Raw genomic sequence first — 25,130 nt, 5'->3', positions numbered from 1 at the left:
CGTTATTGGTTGATCGGTCAAGTGATGGATCTATGCATGTATTAAAATCCCTGCCCCACACTATTACAGTTGGTGGGAGCGCATGCAGCCTCGCCCATATTTGAGCATAATAAGTTGGATCAGGGCGTGGCTTGGTTGCGGACTAAGATGGCCGCAGGGTAAAGAAGCTCCCGTCCAGGCCTGCATAAATCCAACAATATCCTGGTGCCCGGAGGTATTGGCTCCCCAAGAAAGGGGACATGAGAGAAGAGGCTCTTACGCAGCCCATCATTGAAACGCGGGTGCCCAGACCCCCCAAATCAGACGGACGGCCTCCACGACAGAGGGCGGAGCCAGCATTGTACATATCCGGGCATAGACCAACGCTGGTGAAGGCGCCGGGATCGAGGTCTCGAAAGGACCAGAGGGGTTTGTGAAAACCACAAAGTGACAACGACTAGCTGTGGTGGCCAAGGGTCAGAAACAGTCGACTCCTGATCGGTGCGGGAGAGAGTGACGGTCCGGGGCCTAGTGTTTGAGGGCGAGTGGTGCGAAGCGGAGACGATATCTACTGGGCCCATGAAAAGAGCCAAGAGCTGTGATTTGGACTGGCAGATGTTAAGACAAGGACGCAACCCCGAAAGACATTAACTGAAAATCAGCCCATCATGAGTTTGCCTGGGGAAGGACCATGCCAAAGGCTCGTACAGGACAGCGTGTCTGCTGAGTAGGCTGAACGACCGCGTCCATTTTAGGAAATTCTAACTGCGTCACAAACATAGCAGACAATCGAGGCGAACCAGCGCTCTTCTAAACAGTCGGACAGCAACTAAACAAAAGACTGGGAAGCCTAGAGGGGCAGGCCCAGTCCAATCCACTAAAATGGCCAATTATTATCACAAGACCCCCTTCGACATCAGAGGCAGAAGGGGATGCTTGAGATCAATACAGCGATAAGAGACGTTAAAGGCTCCCTTGAACCAAAAATCAACTCTGTTGCAGTGGAGGTCACCTTAATCAGAGCAGACTTATCTAAATTAAATAAAAAGGTAGCCACAGCAGAAACAAACATCAGCCAGCTTTAATCCAAAACTAAATGGTTAGAAGAACAGGTACTCTCCCTAATACAACAAGCAGCGAATATGGCAACAAGGCTGGAAGACCAAGAAGGGAGGGCAAGAAGAAATAATATACGTGTGGTGGGCTTGCCCGAAGGAGCAGAAGGGCACAGTGTGGACCGGTTCCTTGAGGACTTAATTATTAACAAACTGCAGCCCCTACGATTATCCAAGTTCTCCTCTATTGAAAGGACCCACATAGTGCCGGCCCCCCCTCCCCGGCCAGGAAATCCACTACGGACCATAATCGCTCGACTATTCAACCATCACGACAGGGACGCGATATTACAAACGACCAGAGCAAAAGGTGACCTCCCATATGAGAACTCTACTATCAGGTTTTTCCCTGACTTCACGCTTCAGGTACAGAAACACAGGAGGAGTTTCGACCAGGTTAACAAATAATTACTCTCCAGAGACTTAAAATACATGATGCTCTTCCCTGCCAGACTGAGAGTAATGCTTCGAGGAACAAGGGGACCCAATTACAATGGTCAGGGACCTTTGGTAATAACTTGTGTAAGAGACAGTGGTCATCCAACAGAAGTAATCAATGAGGAAAGCGATGCAAAATAGACCCAGTCTCATGACTATATTTTACCGCTGTCCAGCTGGACAGGAATACTTTAATATTTATATATGCAAAAGATATTAATGACTGCAATAAAAAATTGGGACACAAGCCTGCATCCTACTTGACATACACAACGGACACAAAATACACAATAGCAAACAAAAAAGGCTCAGGCAGAGTGACTTGTTTGTATGTTGAACATTCTAATAACACAAACAAGAATATGGTAGGACACCGTTACACATAAATAATATTCAATGTAAATGTGTATTTGGTGTACATTAAGTCGACGTTTCGATCCACTTTCTATATATTGGGATCATCTTCAGGACATTTACATTAACATGCCTGAATACAATTGCCTATTACCAGTGCAGAAGCACTGATCTAGATGTGAAAAGTGTTGGAGTCAACGATTCTTCTGTGCCGGCTTCTCACATTTAAGTAAGGAAGGAGGGTTGGCTCTGCCTAATTTGAGGGAATATTACTATGCGAATTTTGCACATAATACATATAGATTTTTTTATCTCAATCCTCTTTGCACAGAATAGTTTTTTTTTAATAAGGATTTTGAAGGAATATAACATTTTACATCCCATGAGGTTAGTGAAGAACCCTAAAAAAGTATGTTATAAGGTCTTCCAATGGTTTTTAAAACAAAAAGCCCAAATGTTTAAACATTATGGTATACTTCTGATAAATGGATCCACACGTTTGGCCGACCTCCACGTAAGGGAGCAACGGCTAATTCAACCAAATATTATTAGGAAATGGGAGGAGAATGGATATATTATCATTTGGGAGAGTTTATAGATGCCTGGAAAAGTTGGATAGAGATAGAGCATGGTCTGAGCCAGTTTAAAGATATACTAAATTGGTCTTTTATTCAAATTAGGCAATTGCGAGAAAATGTTTTAGATCCAATCATACTTTGTGCAAAATTAGAACTGAGCAAGGCTATCCTAGAAACATCTAGATGTATATCAGTAAGTAGTTGGGTAAAAATTCTCGATGAGCATAAGATCTCAAAGGTTTACGAAAAAAGCCCAAGATAAATGCCAAGCAAAAGAAGGCCTGCAGATTTCAAGGGCAGTCTGGAACAGAATTAACAAATTGAACACTACACTACTAAGGGGTGCCAATTTTAGGAGAATGCAATTTTACACCAAATAGCTATTACACAGGACACCAACTTTTCTGCATAATATATACATCCCCAGAGAAAGGATAGATGTTTTCGGTGCTCAGCAGAAGAGGGAGGTACACGGTCCCACATTGTCTGGGATTGCCCAAAGATCTAAAAAGTCTGGGAAAGCTAGAGAAATACTGTAGGTACAAGCTAGGACCTACGATAGTTATTGATAGATACATCACAACCCTGGGATGCTCTCCAAATATAATTGTTCACAAAGTACAAGAGGAAGGTCTATATATGATGGCTTTAGTAGCGAGATCTCTAATTCTTCAGAATGGGCGAAGCAAGAACATACCTACTTTTCATTGCTGGCAATCGAAATTGCATAAAGTTAGAGAACTGGAGAGATGCTATGCCTTAATATCAGGCCCGCATAAAAAGTTTGAGACATGCTGGGAGTCCATAGGAAGTTAGCCAATCGATAATTTAAGAATAAAATAATAAGCCGGCACTACTAGATTTTATTATCTTTTATCTGATGATATTAAAAGGGGACTTGTGCAATATGAGACTTTTTTTTTTTTTTTGATAATCAAGTTTATTAGATTTTGAAGAGAACAAAAAGTACATTGGTAGCAAATCAGACACATTATTTACGCACATTGCAATCAAGAAGGAACGACAGACTCATAAAGCATTCATGGGATGAGTCTAACACCAGCTTATATATAATAATATACAGGATGAACACAAACTCCTCCGACGAGCAGTAAGTTGAACCATTTGCCCCAAATTTTGTCAAAGAGTTCGGAGCATCCCCGGGCTTTGAAGAGGGGCTCCTCCTGAGCGCCAATCCAATCCACTCCCCTCCTCCACCTCCACCTTCGTATTGTGGGGGATTTAGTTTGGGACCAAAGTGCTGCAATGTCGCGTTTTGCTACCTCCAATGCCGTTCCCAAGAAGCGCTTATCAGCCCGGGAGCCATCAAGGCCGTCGAACACCCCCAGGAGCAGGCCCAGTGGGTCATGAGGCACCTCCTACCCAAGAGTCTGTGTGAGCTCAAGCTCCACCCCTGCCCAGAATGGTGCGAGAGCGGGACACTGCCACACCATGTGATAAAAATCTGCTGAAGCCTGATGGCAGCGCTTGCAGGATGGGGAAGGGTCGCAGGCGGGCGCTGTACAGGCGCGCGGGGGTGAGGTATGCCATTTGGGGATAATAGAGTAGGACTAGACGCAGCTTGGAGGCGGTCATCAATGTTTTGGGGGCCATAAGGGCGTCCCTTCAATCCGCGGCCTCCAAGGTACCCAGCCACCCCTCCCAGCGGGTACGAAGCAGGTCTAGGGCTGCGGGGCCATTGTTCACGAGGGAGCGATAGATCCGCGATACCACCCCTCTACCCAGGTTCCCCATAATCACTTGGGCCTCCAGGGCACTGAATTCTGGGAAGGATGTGGGGGATGGGACGTGGAGTTGGAGGGCATGCCTCAGTTGTAAATATTTGTAGAATTGGGAGGAGTGGAGGGAGTAACGGTGTTGTAGGTCTGCAAATGATCTGACATGGTCTCCCAATAGCGAGATCCTATGAGGTCCCATCTGCGAAAGTCCTGGAGAGACGAGACCTCTGCCAGCCACGTCCCACTCCACAGAGGCGTCTGCCTGGTGAGTTTTTGGTTCCACTTTACATGTCTTAGCGCGGCACGCCAGGCCACAAGCACCGCCCTGGTGACGGGGGGAAGAGCCTGCGGCACAGGGCTCCCATATAAGTAAGCTTGGAGCTGCGAAAAGTCTAATGTCCTGAGTTTCACCCTATATGCCGGGTCGGACCAGCCGCCCGCGAACCAGTCGTGGATCACGATAAGCCGTGTGGCCAGGTAGTAGAGGTGAAGATTAGTCACCCCCATGCCCCCGTCGTAAGGGGGTGCCAGGGACATGCGCGACCTCGTTCCTCCCCACAAAAAGCTGGTAAGGACCCCGTCCAGTTCCCGAAACCAACTCCCTGGGAGGTAAGTGGTAATGTTTTGTAATATGTACAGGAAGCGGAGGAGGACCATCATTTTAAAGAGGGCACTTCTGCTAAGGGGGTTGAGAGGGACAGATTGCTATTTCTTAAGGTCCGCCTTAGCCCGGGTAACCAGAGGGGTGATGTTCAGGGCCCACTCAAGCTCCGGGAGTAGGGCAATCCACACCCCCAGGTACTTAAATGATTGCCTACACAGGGGGATGGATGTTTGCCAATCGAAGCCCACCTGTGAGGGGTGCAGGGGGACCAGCGTGGATTTCGCCGAGTTGAGCCTGAGCCCAGACATCTGCTCAAAGGCAGAGAGGGCATCCAGGCTTCTCGGGCCGGAGCACTCTGGATTTGCCAGAAAGAGGAGGACGTCATCAGCATATAAGGCAATCTTGTCGACCCGGTTCAGGTCCCTGGCCCAACCCTGGATGAGGGGGTCTTGGCGGATGAGGGAATTCCAGGGGTTCCATCGCGAAGGCAAATAAAAGTGGTGAGAGCAGGCAGCCTTGGCGAGTGCCCCTCTGGATGGGGAATGTCTCAGAGAACACTTTATTGATAAGGACCCTGGCCTTGTGAGCAGAATAACTGAGTAACTGTCGGGCCCGGGCGTTTTGCCGGAGCGCAACAGTGAAATAGTCCCATGTATCTCGTCTGTTGTGAAGTGTCGGTCTAGTGTTTCCGACTCCGTCTGGGAAAGGCAGGGCAGCTGAGTCCCGGTTTCGGCCAATAAGGCCGCCAAGGAATTCCGAGGGGTTCGGGCTGTGTAGAGTGTCGCGTAATAGCCGGCGAATGTTCGAGCGATGGCCTGGGAATTGTCGTGGTGGGCCCCATCCTCACCTTGAATCTCGGGAATGATGCGGTTGGCCCTGGGATAGGACACTAGGTTATGCAACAGTTTGCCATTTTTGTCGCCCCAACCATACACACGCGCGACCGAGGAGCGCCAGAGCCTTTTAGCTGACTCCAGCGAGATCCGACAGATCTCTTCTCGGATCAGTGTGAGCTGTCGAGTGGAGTCATCATCATCATTGGCATCTTGGGCGCCTTCCAGCCGTGCTGCCTGGGCCTCCAGCTGTGTAAGCTGGGCGGATTGTTCCATACGCTTCGTGTGGACCAGACCTCTACCTACCCCACGTATCACAGCCTTGCCGGCTTCCCACAGGGTTCCCGGCGAGGAGACTGAGCCCACGTTGGTGGAGAAGTAATGTTTCAATTCCTGCCCGAGGGATTCGACAAAGTTAGCATCCTGCAGAAACCAGGCGTTCATCCGCCATGCTGTACGGGTGCCATTAGAAGGGTTTCCGAGACTGAAGGAGACGGGGGAGTGATCGAAGATGCCCCTGGGTAAGATCGTGGCCCCGGACATCAACTGACAGTCGGTGGCAGGTAACAGGAATAGGTCGATACGAGAGTGCGTGTGGTGGGCTGCTTAAGTGTGTGTGTGTGTGTGTACTGTTCCTTACGGGGGTTCCACACTCTCCAGGCGTCGCAGAGGCCCAGGGCGGAGGACCAGTCAGATAATCGCTTTGCAGATGTTAGACGGGAAGCCGATGGGGCGCCCGTCGTGTAACGCGAGGGATGCAGGACCACATTAAAGTCACCCCCAACAACCGTCCGACCCTGTGGAAAGGAGGCAAGAACCAGCTTAAGTTGGTGAAGGGCAGAGGCCATGTTGGCGGGAGGAATGTATGTACACAGAAGATTGAGGGGATGCCCCTCGATCGTGCCCGTCGGGGCCACGTAGCAGCCCTGTAAGTCTGTTTCAGTCCGTGTCAGGGCAAAGGGAAGCCCTTTCCGGAGTAGTATTGCCACCCCCCGGGAGCCCCGCGCAAAACCAGAGTGCCAAACCCTGTCAAACCCATAGCGGGCGAGGAAATTACATCGGGAGCCCAAGAGGTGTGTTTCCTGCAGGAGCAGGATATCTGGTGCGTGTTGCTGGGCGGTGCGAAGAACAGCTGTACGTTTGATCCGGTCCAGTAGACCCTTAACGTTCCAGGAGAGGATGTGTAGGGCCTTATGTAGAGTTGACGCCATCGTGCTGGGTAGTGTGTAGGGGAGGGGACATCTGCGCTGGTAATCCCAGGTCCCAAGGGAGAATATGATCCGTGCCCGGTGCCTCTGCGCAAAGGGCGCGTGGACTGGTGAGTCCCGTGTCGTCATCAAAGGCTTTTGTGCGTGTGTGGCTACAAATAAAAACAAAGAACAGCGGCCTGTGGGCGGATAAAAAACAACAAACATTCGGAAGACAACGGTCCTGCCCCACTCCCTCTCCCCCCTAACTCCCCCCACCCTACACTTCTGAAAATGAAGCATCTGTCGCCCTGAAAAGGAAAACAGTTCAAAACAACAACCCTACAATCAGACTAGGTGCTAAGCTAAAACAGTTAGCGAAACATGAACATGGCGGAGATGGACCCCCCTCCCTGTGTTCGGATAAAGATTCATCAACTGCTGCCGTTACACATAGGACATTCATACATCGGACCGATACAATTGAGACTAGTGTGCGACGAGAACTGCCAGCAGATCAAGAGAGTTAGAGAACAGATCCCAACACTGATAGCAATCCTAAGGCCAGGTTTGAGAGGTGAAACGTGAAGTGTTCGATGCCGGTCTCTTTCAAGTGTCTTCATCGTCACCAGATCCGTGGAGCGCTGGGCTCCTAGGCAGGTCGGAGTCGGACACGGCCTGACGTAGGGCCTCCGAGGGGCCTGGCTTACCGCTCAAGTCTATCAGCGAGGTAGTCGGGCCGGGGGAGCCGGATCCCCGAGTCGAAGCCTGGGAGGGAGGGCGCCGGGATGATACACCTGGTGATTGGGATGCCTCCCCTCGACGGTAGTTTTTCTTACGGGACCTAGTCCGGCGTCTCTGAGGCTTAGGCATATTCGAGAGTGGCTGTGGAGGGGCTCGATGCACGGGTGAGGAGGCCGACTGATCCATGAGGGGCCGCTCCTCCGTGAGCCAGGTCCAGGCTGCCTGAGGGCTATCAAAGAAGATTGTTTGATTTTGAAAGATAATCTTGAGCCGGGCCTGGAAGAGAAGGCCATAGCGGAGACCCATGTTACGGAGCTTCTGTTTAACCTCGTCGTAGGTTCGCCTCTGAGCCTGCACCTCCCTGGTGTAATCCGGGAAGACCATGATTCTGGCGTTCTGAAACTGCAACGGGCCCTGTGCCCTGGCCGCTCCAAGGATGGCGTCTCTGTCCCGGAAATTAAGAACCCTCAGGATTATGGGTCGGGCAGGGGCTCCGGGCAGAGGCTTGGGAGCCAAGGAGAAGTGAGCCCATTCAATGGCGAACCAGGGCGAGAGGGAGTCCTTAGGCATCCAGGAACGCAGCCAGGTTTCCACGAATGTGTCAGCATGACCCTGCTCCACTCCCTCGGGAAACCCTACAAGGCGCAGGTTGGTACGCGTTGACCTATTATCAGCATCCTCAGCCCTGCGATGGAGCTCCGAGGTCTGGGTCTGGAGACGCGCCACCTGGGTCTTAAGATGGCCAATAGCGTCTTTGGCTGTGGAGATACGGGCCTCCGCCTCAGTGACTCGAGCCATCGCGTTGCGCTGGTCTTAACAAATGAGAGCCATGTCGACCCTTACTTCTCCGATCTCATTTTCGACCGATGTCTGCGACGCGCCTATCGCTTGAAGGATGGTGGTGAGATCACCCCCGGGGGCGCCAGGCCTGTTGGACGCCCCACCACCATGGTCCCTGTCCGACGTGGTGAATTGGTCCATTTTTGTTTGGGTTTGAGGGGCTGGAGTCTGCCGGTGCGGCTTCTACCCATGACCACCAGGGCCGGATCCAATCAACACAGGCCGGGCGAGCAATCAGCCTGCGGAGGAGGAGGGGGAACCGTTGACACCCAGACCGTCGATGCAAAGGTCTGGGTGCCTGAGACCCTCCCCCACCCCCCAGGCCCAAGGAAGGCAAGATCAGCTCGATGAATCAATCCCAGCAGCAGACCCGGACGAAATGCTCCAGCGGAGGGTGGCCGTCCCCACTCTGGCGACCGCTACGGCAGCAATCTCCAAGTGCAGTCCCCCAGTCCAGCTGAATCGGCCTCACCCCCAGGGGAGCAGTTTAGAGGGTTGAATCGAACAAGCAGCCCTGGGAGAGTCAAGGCCCGTGGTCCAGTGCTAAAGGGCCTCCTTAGATTCACACCGTCCGGTCCAAGGAAGCACCCCTCGACAGGGAGCCGCGTGTGGAGGGGAGCGAGACCTGTGAATCTAACAAGGGGGGGTGGGAGGCTCCGTCTCGCCGCCACCCGATGCGGTGGCCGAGTCCCACCCCAAGTCCCATCCCTGGAGGCTTCCAGCAGCCGAGAGACACCCCCAACACCGGGCCCCAGATGACCCGGCAGCATCGGAGCCGTCGGTACTCCTACGGGAATCCCCGCAGCGCAGGGAAGCAGACTCGGGGTGGCCTAGTCGATCGCAACCGGAGAGGCTATGTATTGGTCAGGAGAGAAGCCAGTGGCCAGCCCTGACGGTGGGTGGAAGGAGCCAGCCCCGGGTTGTAGGGAGGGTGGAAGTGTAGAGTGACAGTGGAGGGAGGGGGGGCGAGGGTATCTGGTCACCCCTCCGCCCCGCCGCCCGACATAGTTGCCGATCCCCAACCCCCAGCCCCACTCACCAGGGACACCCACGACGTGGTCAGCAGGATTCCGGCCTCTCCTCCACATCTGCCAGCACCCCTGGGGGCCCGACCGGGGCCTCCAGCCAGGCCCAGGGCCCACCCTCTGCTACCCGCTCCGGTAGCCAAAATCAATGCACCACCAGGTCTCCTGATCCCCCCACCCCCCCCTGCGGCAGACGGGAGGGGGGGGTGCCGAAAGAACAAGTCAGGGGGCAAAGCCACGGCCCTCCGCCCCTTCACCGGCCAAAAGTCCTCCACAGGCAAGGATCAGGCCCCGGTGTCATGGGTGGCAGCTCACAGTTATCCGGGGACTGGGCCCTCAGGGCATCGGCAGCAGGCCGGAGCGAGTCACGGCCGGTGTCAGCGGGCCCCCACTCCCGGCAGTCCAATTCTTGGCAGAGGGGGGGGGGGAAGGAGGGCAGCGAGGGCCGGACCATGGCCCGCTGCCCCTGGCAGTCCAGGACTCCCCAGCACTCCAAGAGAAAGGCCCAGGGGCCCTGAGGCAATGCAGTAGCACGAAGGGGGGGCTGAACCCCTCAGGGCAGCAGCGCCAGTGCCGGTGTGATTTGCAATGGGAGCCCGCAGGCCGCACTCCCCCTTAGTCCAGGCGCCACCACGAGGAAGGGAATCCAGGCAGGTCTTCCCGAGCAGCGCTCGGAGGGCCCGCAGCGCAAGGCAGGCTCCAGGCGCGATCGGGTCACAGCTACAATCCTTCCCCTACGCCGCTGCCCGACAATGGCAGCCGAGCTCCCGCTCGCCCCAGGCTCCGCAACTCACCGCACTCAATCGGTGGCAGGCTGGTCTGGTCAGATGGGAGCACCCGCGCGCCAACACCTATGAAGCAGTACCTCCTCTCTGCCCCAAGTCGTTACGGGTCCGGATCCTTCTGTGAGCTCCTGTCCGATACAGCCGCTACCCCGGCCGCTGGGAGGGCCCTGTCGGGGGAAGAGTCAGCGGCGCCCAAGCCCTGCAGCACCGGAATGGGCCGCCGGCGGGGCCACCATTTTGTGTCAGCAGCGGCTGGCCGGGCAGAAACCGGCCGATGAAGGCTCTATTTGTGAGACCAAAATATGCCAGAGCTCAGCAAGAGGTGTGGGGAGTCCCAAGCAGCGAGGAGCGGAGGCAGACGGCAGCTGTCGGTGGCGGATGCAAAGTGGATGACAGAGGGGGTCCGGAGCACTCTGAGTGCGACCGCCATCTTGACGCCTCAGGCCACGTCCCCACAGTTTTTAACATCTAGTTTGAAATAATACTCTCATTATTACATCTGAAACATATTTTATTGACTAATCATGTACTTTGCATGTTATGTGTCAATCAAAATTGAGCTTTATAAGCACCTTGTTCTTTTTTGTGCATGTGTAAAAGTGCAATGAACTCTCAATAAAAATATATTTTTTTTTTAAACGCCTTCTTATCTTAATCTTTGCTTGCTCATAAGCAGTCTTTCATAATATATTTTTAAAGCATACAAATGTCTATGTTAAACTATGGAAGCATGACACGCCATACAATTCCATGAGACAGCTTCATGCTCCAGGAAAGCATGCATGTTTCTGTAAACACCTTCTTCTATACAGACAGCACTTGGAGCCCCTGTATCCCCTTGCACGCTGTTAATTATATCTGTGCCTTCCATTTGTTATTTAGTGCTTTAGTCTTCATCTGCATTTCAGCTTGTGTGCTGTACAGTCTCAAGAGATGTAACATGGCATCATTGCTGCTTCTGTTCTCAGATTCAGACCCTGATGGGGAGAGCAGAGTTCCTGAAAAAACAGATGAAGGTGAGTGGGTGGGGGTAGGGGATCCGTATAGTCCTGCATTGGTCACTTGGTTAATATAGTCTAGTGGGTAACAGCTGGGAGTATTAGAGAGTGAACTGGGTGAATGGAAAGAACCTAGTGCCTTGGAGTGTGCCAGGTTCTGAGGTGAAAAGGATGGGTTGAGAGTGTATCATGATTGCAAGAAGGGTAAGGTCCCAATATGGGTCATTTAAAAGAAGCGTAGTTCAGGTAGAATGAGAGGAGACCAGACAACTGACGATGACACCTGCTGGAAGAATGGGAGGTGCCACGAGGGCTAGTGTAATGGTTAGCGCCAAATGTTGGGTTATGGGAGTGGCTCGATACAGGGGGAAATGGGAGTGGCCTAATGCTGAAGGGATTGGGAAAACGCCTAGTACTGCAGAATGGAAGAAGTTTAATACTGAGAGAATGGTAGAGCCAAGTGCTCTGAGAACTGAAGTGACCACATACTGGGAGAATCATGGGAGCAATCTAGTGCTTTGAGAAGTTGTGTGTTGTGTTATGGTATGCAGTGCCATGCCATGCCATGCCATGCTATGTTATGTGATGCTAGAGCTAGGAGTGGGCCTTGGGAGGTCTGTCTGGTTCTGGGAGAACAGACAAGCCACGACCTAGGAAAATCAATGTGCCATGTGCTTGACAACTAGAAAGCACCCAGTTTTAGAGGAGGGGGAGGGACCTGATGCTTGTCGTATAAGGGGATCCACTGCTAGAATAATGGTAGGTGCTCGCATTTGGGAAACAGGATACTGGATTGAGGACTGGGTCAATTTCAGATGATGGCAATGTTTTAGCACCAGGAGACTGTTTCAGTGTGCTGATAACAATATTTTGTGCTTGGAGATTGCGAGGATTATGACTGGTCCATGGAGGGAGTACGGGGAGGTAGTGCACTGAAAGAACAATGTAAGGGACTTACTACATAGAACCGAATGAACAAAATATTGAGCGTATTTCGAAGGGCTCAAGGGTTCAAAGCTATGAAAACACAGGGCGGGTGCAGGGCTTTAGGAATGAGTAGGGGTGTTGCATTGAGAACGGTTGAGAGGGAGGGGTGCTTGGCCAGCAGCACCCGGAGAATGAAAAGGTCCTGGTGCTGGGAGAATGAGTGGCACAATACTGGAGGGGATGTTAGGGACACAGGGCTGACAGGAAGAGAAGTGCCGGAACCTTGCGGAGGAAAATATGAAGAAAGGGAAGGACCCGATGCTGTTCGGATAATGGTGGAATGATAGAGGTGCAATAATGTAGATGGAATGATAAAGGCATTTTGTGGGACTCAGAGTATCACTTGGACAATAGGGGAAAAGAGCAATGCTAAGGGAATTGGAGGGGTCCATGGCTTGTTTGTGCTCTGAAGAAACCCAGGGTGCTAGAGACCACAATCTTAACTAATAATCTCCTCATAAAGTATTTATAAGGATATGCTTTATTGTTTTTTAGAGAGCCAGGCAGTTGTCGTGTGAGGATTCCTTGCACACACATTAATCAGTGGTGCAAAGGATTTGTGGGATGACAACCTTAGATTGAGAGGGCAGCTCTTAGCTATTGGTGAGCTACAAGATTGTGAGATTTTGATTCTGAGAGCGACCCCATTGTTAATCTGCATTCCAGATGAAAGTGTCCCGCTTAAAAGCAGAAGCCATGGATGAAGAGCCCATGTCACAGTCTGTCCAAAGCAGTGAGTATAATCGTTCCTTACTAGAAGAAGCAATGAGATAGTGGAGCATCTGCACTCCTTGGTAGATGCTGTCACTTTTGAGACGATTGGGAACATGTAAAAAGATCATGTGTCTCCATTTATGCATGTTTGTCACATGGTATGGGACTGGACTGCTGGAAAGAGGAGCTTTAGTGCTGGAAAACAAGATGATGAGCACGGTGGTGAAAGAAATGAGAAACAAGTGTATATGGAGAAAATGGTGGTAATTAAAAACAAGCCTTGAGCCAGCCTTTATTTGAGGGAGGCAAGGGTATACCCTTGTTATGTTTTTGAGCAAATCCACTCAAATCTGAATTAGCTGTGAGATGTTGAGAACTTCTTTTTGAAGCAAGAACTCAAGGAGCACTTCACCTACAATGGTCAGAAATGCACCAGGGGGTTATGAGAGGCAATAAATATTCAGAGCAAATCGGAAGAAAGTGTGTACAAATTGGAGAAAATATGTAAGTAGACGTTGTCGTTTGTAGCTTCTGCGTTTCTTTATTACAATTGTGCTTGGATTTTCACAGGTGAGCAGCCAACGCGTTTCTGTTCACCTGTGAAAATCCTAACAATTATAATAAAGAAACGCAGAGGCTACAAACGACAACGTCTACTTATATATTTTTTCCAATTTGTACACACGTTCTTCCGATTTGCTCTGAATATTTATTGCCTCTCATATCCCCCTGGTGCATGTTTAACTTTTTGGTCAAGCGGCAGCTGACCATTTGAGGCGGGCAATATCCAGAACCGACGTGACTATACTAGGCAGTGCAGTCCTCTTTAACCCGGCTGCCTTTCTCTCTCCAATAGGCAGAAATGGTGTATGTCCTGAAAAGAGACCCGAGTTCAAGTTTTTAAAAAAAGGAAGAAATTAAACTAAACAGTCTTAAATATGTGGATGTAAGGCTTTTGCCAATTGATGTAAAAGGCAAAGAAAGACTTTTGATTTTACAAATTAGCATAATGAGTCGGGAAAGGGGTGTGCACAACTGTCTTCAATTCAGTAATTTTTTGTCTTTTTGAAAGGAGAAACAAATATTCAGATTACATGAGGGCAACATCCGGTTCACTTGACATAGTTAGAATGTTTACTAGTATATTAAATGACATTTGGGGCAAATTAATGTGATGGTAATTCAGAACAGAAAATGCCTTTTTTGGCGGTGGTATCAAGTGAAACCCACAGGCACTAAGATGTAGACCGATATTAAATTCTAGTGTCAAGGCCACAGCAAGACTTATTAACACAGGGAAGATGGGGATCCATTAGGGAGAAGAGATGAGTATTGCTAAATCATCAAAGTGAGTGAAGTGACCTGGGACTGCCTTTGCTTGCCAGGCTCTCTGAATTCATAATGAGCATGAACATTGAGTCATCCATTAATGTGTATTAAAACCAAAGGATCTTCAGAGTACTGATACGGCATACTTTCATAATGATGGAGGTGGGTATTATGATGTTTCTGGACCCATTCTAGGGGTTCCCGCTCAAAATAAAATGATACTCTGAAGAGAGCGGGGAAATACCTAAAAGAGGCATCATAGTGAGCTATTGCTCTATACCTTGAGTTAAAGGGATATAATACACATAAATATAATAAATTGTCTATGCTAATGTCCAGGGATTAAAGTGATTACAATGTCCAGATTGAGTCCATGATATTTGTCTTCTGAAAAAAGGTAAGTCTCCTTTCATAGCACTGACATTTGAAGGCATAATGACTGAAAAAGACTATGTTCGAGGCATATGAGCTGCAGATTGTACACTTAGCATAGATCGCCATCTGGTGTTGGGCCCGGATGTTTGCAGTTTGTTTTTGTTCTTTGGACAGTCTTTGGAAGTCACGAGTTCGGTGACTCCTCCTTCGGTCCGTACTGCGCATGGGCTTCGGCTCCATCCTCAGATTGCTTTTTTCCGCCATCGGGCTCGGATGTGATACTTCGTGCTCCGGCTTCGAACTTTCTACGGTTCCAGCCTCGACGGAAAATCCTCGTTCTTCGAGTTTCTTCATCTATCTTCATCTCTCGAAGCGGCACTTTTCTCCATTCCGCACATCGGCACCGGCCTTCGGGCCCTCCTCGACTCCGGTCCCGGCCGATGGAAAGGACTCCGTTCAAAAAGTGCCCAAAATGTGGGTCTAAATTTCCCCACACCGACCTCCATCAGGTGTGTAACCTTTGCCTCTCTCCAGAACACGAGGCTAGAGACTGCCCCGCCTGTAAGTCTTTTCGCTCAAAAAAGACCATCCGGGATCGAAGAGCTCGACGCACCATGGTGCACTCCTCGACCGCGGCTCCACCGGACATCTTCGGAGACGACACCGGAGCTTCGGGGCAACAACACACCGAGCAGAAGGAAGACGTCGTCGGCGCTTCCGAGGCCGACGACTCCGACGTGGAGGACATCACACCGGCGCAGAGGGTCGTGAGTACTCTACCCCCTCCCGCCCCAGCGCCCAAAACCAAAGAGACTCAGGTTACACCCTCGCCTGCAGGCCTGGGTAAAACCAAGCACACAGCTTCGATCACCCCACCTTCGGGCCCGGTGTCGAAGCCTCACAAGTCTCACGGCAGCTCGGGCTCCAGCCAGCCGACGCCTGGTGCCGATAAACACCGTCCGGCACCGAAGAAAGTAACGCCCAGCTCGACTCCGAAGCCACCGGTGCCGAAGCCTGGACTCTCGGTGCCGACAAAACACAAACACAAATCCCTCGGCACCGACGCTCCGGCGCCGAAAACTACTTCGACGCCGAAAAAACCGGAGGTTCCAAAAAGGCATGGCGCAGAGAAACCATCAAAATCCTCGGCTCCGAAAACATCGGCGCCAGCGGACGATTCGGTGCCACTGGACCTCTTTACACCAGATCCTTTACAAAAGACCTTATTTAAGGATCCAAAGACTGGGCTATTGACTTTAGTTGTCAAGAAAAGACGTCTTGACACACCGGCTCCTCCTCCACCGCCCAAGCGGAAGGACTCTCCTCTCAGAGTGCCCTCCCCACTACCTCCCCCTCCCCCTCCTTCACCTCTTCCACCCCCTCCCCCTCCCAGGTCTCCACCACCCTTGCCTCAGCATTCCCCGACCCCGTCCCCAGAACCGGATTACGGGGATCCAGATTATGACCCGGCGGACGCCCCAATGGACCCCACTCCACCGGAGACCCCAGACCCATGGGAAGATTACCAAAACCCTGACATACCGGATGTGCCTCAGGACGACCTATACCCATCCAGGCCGTCTCCCCCAGAGGACTCATTAGGGTTTCACCACTTAGTGCAGAGAGCAGCACACTACCATGGGGTGGAAATACATAGTGAACCAGTGGAAGACGACTTCTTACTGGATACATTTGATATTCAGGATAAGTCCACAGCTATCTTGCCCATGCTTAAGGCTGTCACCAAGCATGCTGCAGAGGTGTTCAAAGACCCTGTCAGGGCCAGGGTCTTAAACCCTAGAATAGAAAAAAAGTATAAGGCGGCACCCACAGACCCTACATACATTAAGGGCCCTGCTCCCTTAGATTCCCTAGTTGTGTCCACAGCTAGAAAGCGGTCTAACTTCCAGTCCTCAGGAGAGGCCCCACCGCCAGATAAGGAATCCAAACTTCTAGACGCGTCTGGCAAACGCACCGCCTCACAAGCCGCAAACATCTGGCGCATTGCAAATACACAAGCACTGCTTGCGCGCTATGACAGAGCACACTACGATGAGCTTGAGGCTCTTATACAGCACCTCCCAGAAAAACACAAACGCAAAGCTCATGACCTAATACAGGAGGGTAAGCTAATTACTAACACCTCCATTAAATGTGCCCTCGATGCAGCCGACACTGCTTCTAGAGCCATAAATACTAGTGTCCTGCTTCGTCGTCATGCCTGGCTCAGGATCTCAGGGTTCAAGCCTGAAGTCCAGGCATCCATACTCAATCACCCCTTTGACCAACAAAATCTCTTCGGGCCAAAGGTAGACGAAGCATTAGAAAAAATGAAAAAGGACACAGACACAGCAAAGTCTATGGGGGCATTACAATCACAGACCCCTAAACGCTCCTTTCGACGCTCATCCTTTCGTAGCACAGGCAGAGGCTACTCCACCGATAGCGCCTCTACCTCCTACAAGTCCCCTCCTCAAAATACCTTTTCAAAGGGCTACCAAAGGGGTGGTTACAGAGGCAACAACAATAAGGGCAGGGGCAAAACTAACACCACCCGTTCTGCCACCCCGCCCGCACAATGACTTCCCTCCGCTCCCCCCAGACCATCCCACTCCGGTCGGGGGCAGACTACAAAATTTTATCCACGCATGGGAATCCATAACATCGGACAAATGGGTGACCCAAATTATTCGGTTAGGGTACTGTCTCCAGCTAACATCTACCCCACCCAATATCCCACCAAGGCACCGTCCAATGTCTCAAGAACATTCCACACTGCTCAAACAGGAGGTGCTCTCCCTCCTCCAAAAACACGCTATAGAGCAGGTCCCCGTCAATCAGCAAAATCTAGGGGTCTACTCTCTGTATTTCCTAATACCGAAGAAAGACGGGACCCTAAGGCCCATTCTGGACCTCCGGCCTCTAAATGCATACATACATTCAGACCATTTCCACATGGTCACCCTACAACAAGTCCTCCCGCTCCTCTGTCAGGGAGACTTTCTCACTACCTTGGATCTGAAAGACGCATACTTTCACATTCCAATACACCCTTCTCACAGGAAGTACCTCAGGTTTGTGGTGGGCGGTCAACATTACCAGTTCACAGTTCTCCCCTTCGGGGTCACCACCGCACCACGGGTGTTTACCAAATGCCTAGCAGTTGTAGCAGCACACCTCAGACGTCAACATATTCACGTCTTCCCTTACTTAGACGACTGGCTCATAAAAGCCGCGTCCTACAACCAATGTGTGCAACATACCAACAGCACCATTCAACTGCTCCACCAGCTAGGCTTCACGGTGAACTACCAAAAGTCCCACCTCCTACCATCTCACACAAAGCAATATCTCGGGGCCACTATAGACACCTCCAAAGGTATTGCCTATCCAAACTCAGCCAGAATCACAAGCATACAAGCTTTGCGCCAAACGTTCCTTCCTCAACACTCTCTTCCAGCAAGAGTGTTTATGAAGCTCATAGGGATGATGGCATCTTGCATTTTCATAGTTCCCCATGCAAGACTCCACATGCGTCCACTCCAAGAGTGCTTAGCACGACAGTGGAACCAGGCCCAGGGACAGCTGACGGATCTGGTGTTGGTGGACGGCCGCACACATCACTCTCTGCAGTGGTGGAACACCACAAACCTTTCCAAAGGGCGGCCGTTCCTGGACCCGGTTCCTCAGGTGATTCTAACAGCGGACGCATCGCTCTCCGGCTGGGGAGCGCACCTCTTACACCTCACAATGCAAGGTCTATGGACGCCACAGCAAAAGTCGCTCCACATCAACCATCTGGAGCTCTTGGCGATCTTTCTAGCCCTAAAATCCTTTCAAAAACAGATTTCAGCCAAAGCAGTCCTCATTCGCACAGACAATATAACTGCAATGTATTATATCCAAAAACAGGGGGGGACACACTCTCCCCAGCTCTCCCGCTTAGCCCAGAGCATATGGAGATGGGCAATTCCTCAAAACATCTTTCTCCTAGCACAGCATGTTCCAGGCGTACAAAACACCATGGCAGATCTGCTCAGCAGACAAACGCAACAACTACACGAATGGGAACTGCATCCACAGGTTCTTCGCCCATTCTTCCAAAAGTGGGGGCATCCTCAGATAGACCTCTTCGCCACCCACGAAAACAAAAAATGCCCAAGCTTCACCGCCAGATACCCACACCCATTGTCCAAAGGCAATGCGATATGGATGAACTGGTCAGGCAAATTTGCATACGCCTTTCCACCTCTCCCGCTAATTCCATTAGTGGTAAGGAAGCTACAACAGCACTCCCTCACACTCATTCTGGTAGCTCCAACATGGGCCAGGCAGCCGTGGTACACCACACTACTACAGCTCTCGGTGGTACCGCATCAAAAACTGCACCTGTCCCCATGCCTCCTAACTCAGAACCATGGAGGAATCAGGCACCCGGACCCAGCTCAGCTCAACCTTGCAATCTGGCTCCTGAAATCTTAGAATTTGGGTACCTTAACCTTCCCCCTGATTGCATGAACATTATCAAGGAAGCCAGACGTCCTACCACTCGAGCATGCTATGCCGCAAAGTGGAAGAGATTTGTGGTTTACTGCCGTAACAATACAATCAACCCTTTAGATGCATCCATACAGCACATCATATGCTATCTGCTCCATCTTCACAGGTGTACACACCTGGCATATTAATCCATACGCCTACACCTAGCAGCGATTGCTGCTTATCTACAAAACAGACAGCATTTATCACTGTTCAGAGTGCCCGCTATTAAAGCCTTTATGGAAGGCCTTAAACGAGTAATTCCTCCCAGGGCACCACCTTCCCCTGAATGGAATCTAAATGTAGTTCTTACAAGGCTAATGGGTCCGCCCTTCGAACCAATGCATAAATGTGAGCTCCAGTTCCTCACCTGGAAAACAGCTTTCCTCGTAGCTATCACTTCCCTTAGAAGGGTTGGTGAAATACAAGTGTTTACTATACAGGAACCCTTCTTACAAATACATCACAGCAAAGTGATACTTCGTACAAATCCAAAGTTTCTGCCCAAGGTCATTTCCCCCTTCCCCCTTCCATCTCAATCAATCGGTGGAATTACCTGTCTTTTTCTCGCAACCTCAATCTGTTGCGGAAAGGGCCCTACACACACTTGATGTTAAGAGGGCTTTACTGTACTACATACAGAGAACACAACCTTTCAGGAAAACTAAACAATTGTTTGTTTCCTTCTCTCCACCACATAAAGGCAACCCCATCTCTAAATCAGGGATAGCTAGGTGGATTGTAAAGTGCATACAAATTTGCTATCAAAAGGCAAAAAGAACATTATCTGTTCCACCTAAAGCCCACTCTACTAGAAAGTTGGGGGCTTCTATGGCTTTTCTAGGGAACATACCCTTAGATGACATCTGCAAAGCAGCCACATGGTCAACACCGCACACCTTCACAAAACATTACTGTGTAGACGTGCATTCCAAGCAACAAGCTAGTGTGGGCCAGGCTGTACTAAAGACACTTTTTCAAACCACTGCAACGGATACCGGTGGTCGCCGCTAAGGTTGGGTACTGCTATATAATCTATGCTAAGTGTACAATCTGCAGCTCATATGCCTCGAACGGAATATGCTACTTACCAGTATGCATCTGTTCTTGGCATGTAGAGCTGCAGAGTTGTACACGCCCACCCGCCTCCCCGGCTACCTGTATCCATTCCAGTCCATCTTATTTAGATACAACACACATGGGTTTCTCACTATTATTACTACGCTCCATCATTTCCCTGTTGGCGAAAAACAATCTGAGGATGGAGCCGAAGCCCATGCGCAGTACGGACCGAAGGAGGAGTCGCCGAACTCGTGACTTCCAAAGACTGTCCAAAGAACAAAAACAAACTGCAAACATCCGGGCCCAACACCAGATGGCGATCTATGCTAAGTGTACAACTCTGCAGCTCTACATGCCAAGAACAGATGCATACTGGTAAGTAGCATATTCCTTATTTTCTTAGTCAGTATATTCTTGTGGTCGATTTCCTCAATCTGTTCAGTAAATTTCTGTTGTGAATAGGAGGATCATGCAGAAATGCCAGGGATGTAGCTGATTTTTGTTTTACTGACGGAGCAGGTTCTGGAAGGAACGCGTTATTGTCTGTGGTGTCACTGATAGAAACAATTGAATGTATGGGAGCCCATAGCTAGCACAATGTACTAATGCTGTGAGTAACTGGAGTGGATCTAGGATTTGGTCTTTTGCCTGAAGGATCAGGTAATCTAGCTTCAAAACACAGCATGCACGCCTTTTATTATGTAAGGGCAAAAAACTACACCTTTTAGATAACTTATGGTAATAAATAACTTCTGTATTTGTAATTTACTACCCCCAGCGGAAGTGTAGTGTAGAAGTGTGAATAGTTCTTGTGAGGTGCTAAAGAAATGTGCATGCCTGAGAGTCGGGCAAAGCTCAAATATGCCATTTGCTGAATTGTCATCTAGATATATGAAATTTATTGGAAACTTGCACACATGCAGGAAGCACTGTTTCAGTCACTTGCATTTCCCAACTGTCTGTTCCCTATGTGTTGTGAAGAGTAATAGTGACCTTCAAAAATGTATAACCAGATATTACGTAGGAGTTTATTAGTTCATCAGAATATAGAGCTATATGTTTTGTAATTAGAAGAATAGTAAAACATCCGGCACCAGTAAATAGAAATATCCTACTGAATTATGCCTAGAACCATTATAAAAATAAGCAAGCTTATCTTTGAATTAAGGTGAACTGTCTGAATCCAAGGTATGCACTGTTCACATTGACTCTATCATTTTCACATGAAGCTTTAGCTAGATGAATATACTAATCACCAAAGTAATGGATTGCCATTTTCAAATGATGCATATGTTTTTAGATCAGACATCGTTTGTTTTAGTAGCATCAATATTATTTGGGCTTGCTTAAGGTCCTTGGGGAACAATATCATCCATATTGATAGAGTGTGTGGTACTTATACTGTCTCTGTTGGTCGTTGAATTTAGTTCCGTCGATGCCGCCCTTTCCTGGAATAGCTGTGCTGCTTTGAAGTCATTGAGAGGACAAATGTAGATACAACTCCACATTGGCTGCGACTGGAGTTCGTTGATGTGACAATTAATGTCTGTGTACCATTTGTCTGACCACATAACATAAAAGGAAAGGAGGAGGACCATCACTGCACACCCTCCAGAATAACCAAATCAGACACAAAAGAGCATGATGGCAAAGAGTACAAGGCTGAATTAGGCCTATACAAAATCAAATCTGAAAGATAAAACACTTGTGATTCACAAAGAGCTAATCCTTAATCTCAGAGTGCAAATTAGATTGGATGAGGAAGCCTCACCCACTATTTGTGGCATGCTTCATCCTCCGCGACCTCACCTCACCCTGGTAAGATGGTAAGGTGGTGAACCTAGTTAAGAGGGAGTTCTTAATAAAGGAAAACTGGAAAAGAAGGGATCCAGAAAGACTAAAAATACCTTAACATAAACCCATAATAATACTTTTAATAATGGGTACCTTAGACTCGGCTAAAAACAAACGGGGATGGTAAATAGGCATAGCACCCGTCCATGTTAAACCTCCATGTTCCTGCCCACTTATTTTTTTATTTATTTGAAAAGTTTTATAAAGCGCGTACAAGACCCAAGCAGGTCTCAGAGTGCCGTACAGAATAACTAACGTTGACATGAGAAAACAGCAGGAGTACAATACAGTAAGGAGACATAAGAGGTACCTGAAACATAAAAAGTAAATGGGGGTGCAATTGGAAGACGAAGTAGCAAGTGATCAACAGGTAACAGCCCTACTAGTAGGGCCCGTGAAGTTTTAGCAGAGCTCTATGTCAAAAGGACAACAAAATACATTTCGAAACACAATGTAAAATGATTGTCAAGCAAGAGAAGGAAGTGACTAGCAAATGTCATAGAGGCTATTGCTGATGACTTTCATTCATGAGTAGCCATTTGGCCTGTTTTTTAAATGAAGCAGTCGAGTGGTTGGCTCTGATCTCCTTCGGAAGGGCATTCCAAATTCTTGGAGCCAGTCCTGAGAACGTACGGTTGAAAGTTCTTTTTTGGTTGAATTTAGAAGGTTTCAGTAGTAGAGTATTGGAGCTTCTCAAGTTTCAACTGGAACCGGAGAGTTCTAGTTTTTTTGCCATGTAAACGGGGGTGTTGAAGTGAATAGCTTTATGTGTCAGACATGCTATCTCGAAGCGGATCCTTGCTCCAATGAAAAGACAGTTAAGTTGAATTAAGTCAGGTGTGATATGATCATGCTTTTTGGAGTCCGTGATGAGTCTGGCAGAGGCGTTCAGAGTAGATTGTAGCGGAGCTAACCTAGTGTTAGGAAGCCCAGCTAGGGTCACCAAACCATATTCCAATTGTGAGAAAACTAGGGATTGGACTGCTGACTGGATGTCCTCAGTAGGTAGGAAAGGCTTGATTTTCCTAAGAGTGTTGAGCTGATGATTGGCACTCCTAATGTTGGTACTGATGTGCCCTTGTATGTTTAGTAATGTGTCTAGGGTGACGCCTAAAGAACAAGCGGAGTCCACCATATGAGGAGTGCAGTTGAGTGCTGAGAGTTGTTTGATCCAGTTTTGTGTAGGGGCCGAGTGGTTACGGGGGGTAATCAGGAGAAATTCTGTTTTGAGGGTATTTAGTAACAGATAATTATGTGTTAGCCATTGTTGAGTTTTTTGAAGCGCCCCTTTAAGAGTTTTAATGTCATCTGGAGAGGCGATCTTCAAATACAGTTGATTGTCATCCGCGTACATATGGTACTGAATGCTAGTGCAGTTCAAAATAGCAGTTAGAGGTTGTTCCATGAACAGGTTGAAGAGCGTGGACGAGAGTGCAGACCCTTGAGGTACCCCAATATAGACCGGGGTACTGGCAGCCAGAGATTGGTTGACTTTGATTCTTTGAGTTCGGTTAAGCAGGATAGAGAGGAAACAATTTAAGACAGGGCCAGATAACCCCATCCAATGTTGAAGAAGAGTAATCAAGTTATCATGTTTCATAGTGTCAAAATCAGAGGGCAAGTCAAGAAGGATCAGAAGACAAGGAACGTCTTGGTCAAAGGCCCTCAAGGCGTCATCAACGATGTGAGTTAGAGCTGTTTCTGTACTGTGCCCCGTTCTAAAGCCTGACTGGTATCAATCTAGGAGCTGAAATTTCTCAGTGTGGTCGCAAAGTTGTGTGTGAACGCATTTTTTGAGCACTTTCTCTAAAGACATGATGCTGGCGATCAGACGGAAGTTATTGGGATCCGCTAAGTCTGCATTAAGCTTCTTGGGGATGGGTGTGACTTGCCTCATCTTAAGGCAGTGTTGAATGATCTGGGTCCAGAGAGGGTGAATGGCCGCATTGAGATCTTTGAGAAACTTAGCGGGAAGTGGATCACTGAAATGTTTTTTTTTTTTTATAACTCTTTTTATTGTAAAAACTTTGACAACAAGGCATAGGTTCATAGAGGCACAACACAGGTAATGGCATATACAATGGTTCATCAGTACACAGTATACATTTACCGTTGGAGTTACGGGGAAGGGGAGACATCTGAATCGCTCAGTTTGGGGGGGTACATATTTCACCTCGGTACAAGTTCCAAGGGGTCCAAATCTTAGACCACTTCCGGGGGCACCCCCTTGGTATGTATACAGATTTTTCACGTTGCATGCACCAATTAAGGTCCTTTTTCCATTCCGTAAGTTTGGGTGCTTGGGGGGGCCCCCCAGTGCTGCGCAATATTTCTTTTCGCTATCATACATGCAAGTGTGACCCATTGTATGGCATAGGCGTTGAGGTCCGTGGGCTCCCAGATATTAAAGAGACACCTGGGAGCCTCCGGCCGGAGTTCAACCTCCAGGACTTCACTAAGAGTCGAATGTATCTTCTGCCAGTATTCTTGAATTATCCCACAATGCCATATGATATGTATAAATATACCCGGTTGGGTGCATCCCCGTCTGCAGGAGCCATCAGTTTGCTTCCCCATGTGCACCAGTTGCGGCCCTGTTAGATACGTTCTGTGTAACATTTTAAGTTGCACTAGGCGGAGCCTCGCTGATATTGCAACTGTTTTAGGGGATGAGATAGCTGTCTGCCACCCCATGTCATCTAATTCTATACCGTCCCCCGCCCATCTCTCTCTCAGCAGGGTAAGGGGGTCCTGCATGTTATTGATCAGCTTTCTGTATGTCAGAGATATGGCCCGCTCGGGCAGGTATCCATCAAGGAGTCTGTCCTCCAGGGGGGTGCTAGCGGGCGGTGAGGCGTCTCCTGGCAGTGCGGTCCGCAGCGCGTGCCAGACCAGGATGTATCTGAATAGCTCGGAGTTGGCCAGTGAGTATTGGGTCTGCAAGGAACTAAACGGTTTTATTCCCCCCGCCTCCCAAAGATCACCAATTGTGGAGATACCAATCAAATCCCACTTGTCAAACCCCTTTGAATCTCCCAGGTATCCTAGTTT

The 25,130-nt window shown here is 49.3% G+C and overlaps 1 protein-coding gene across 7 annotated transcripts in view; it reads left to right on the top strand.

Moving 5' to 3' along the window:
• The window catches only part of ULK3 (unc-51 like kinase 3), a 221,721-nt gene that overhangs the window by 164,586 nt on the left and 32,005 nt on the right, over positions 1–25,130 (top strand). For 5 of the 7 annotated variants that reach the window (XR_014978779.1, XR_014978778.1, XM_085643809.1 and 2 more), the window contains exons 14-15: positions 11,190–11,237; positions 12,873–12,939. Coding sequence is in view for 5 of the 7 variants with exons in the window: in XM_085643809.1 (XP_085499935.1) it covers positions 11,190–11,237; positions 12,873–12,939 (115 nt within the window). In the remaining 2 variants the exon portion in view is untranslated. Of the gene's footprint in view, positions 1–11,129; positions 11,238–12,872; positions 12,940–25,130 lie in introns of all 7 variants that reach the window. The other 2 variants (XM_085643806.1, XM_085643807.1) reach the window with 1 other exon arrangement.

Source organism: Triturus cristatus, chromosome 3_1 (genome assembly GCF_964204655.1).
Source record: "Triturus cristatus chromosome 3_1, aTriCri1.1, whole genome shotgun sequence".
Lineage (NCBI taxonomy): Eukaryota > Metazoa > Chordata > Amphibia > Caudata > Salamandridae > Triturus > Triturus cristatus.
This window is presented reverse-complemented; position numbering and strand designations above follow the sequence as displayed.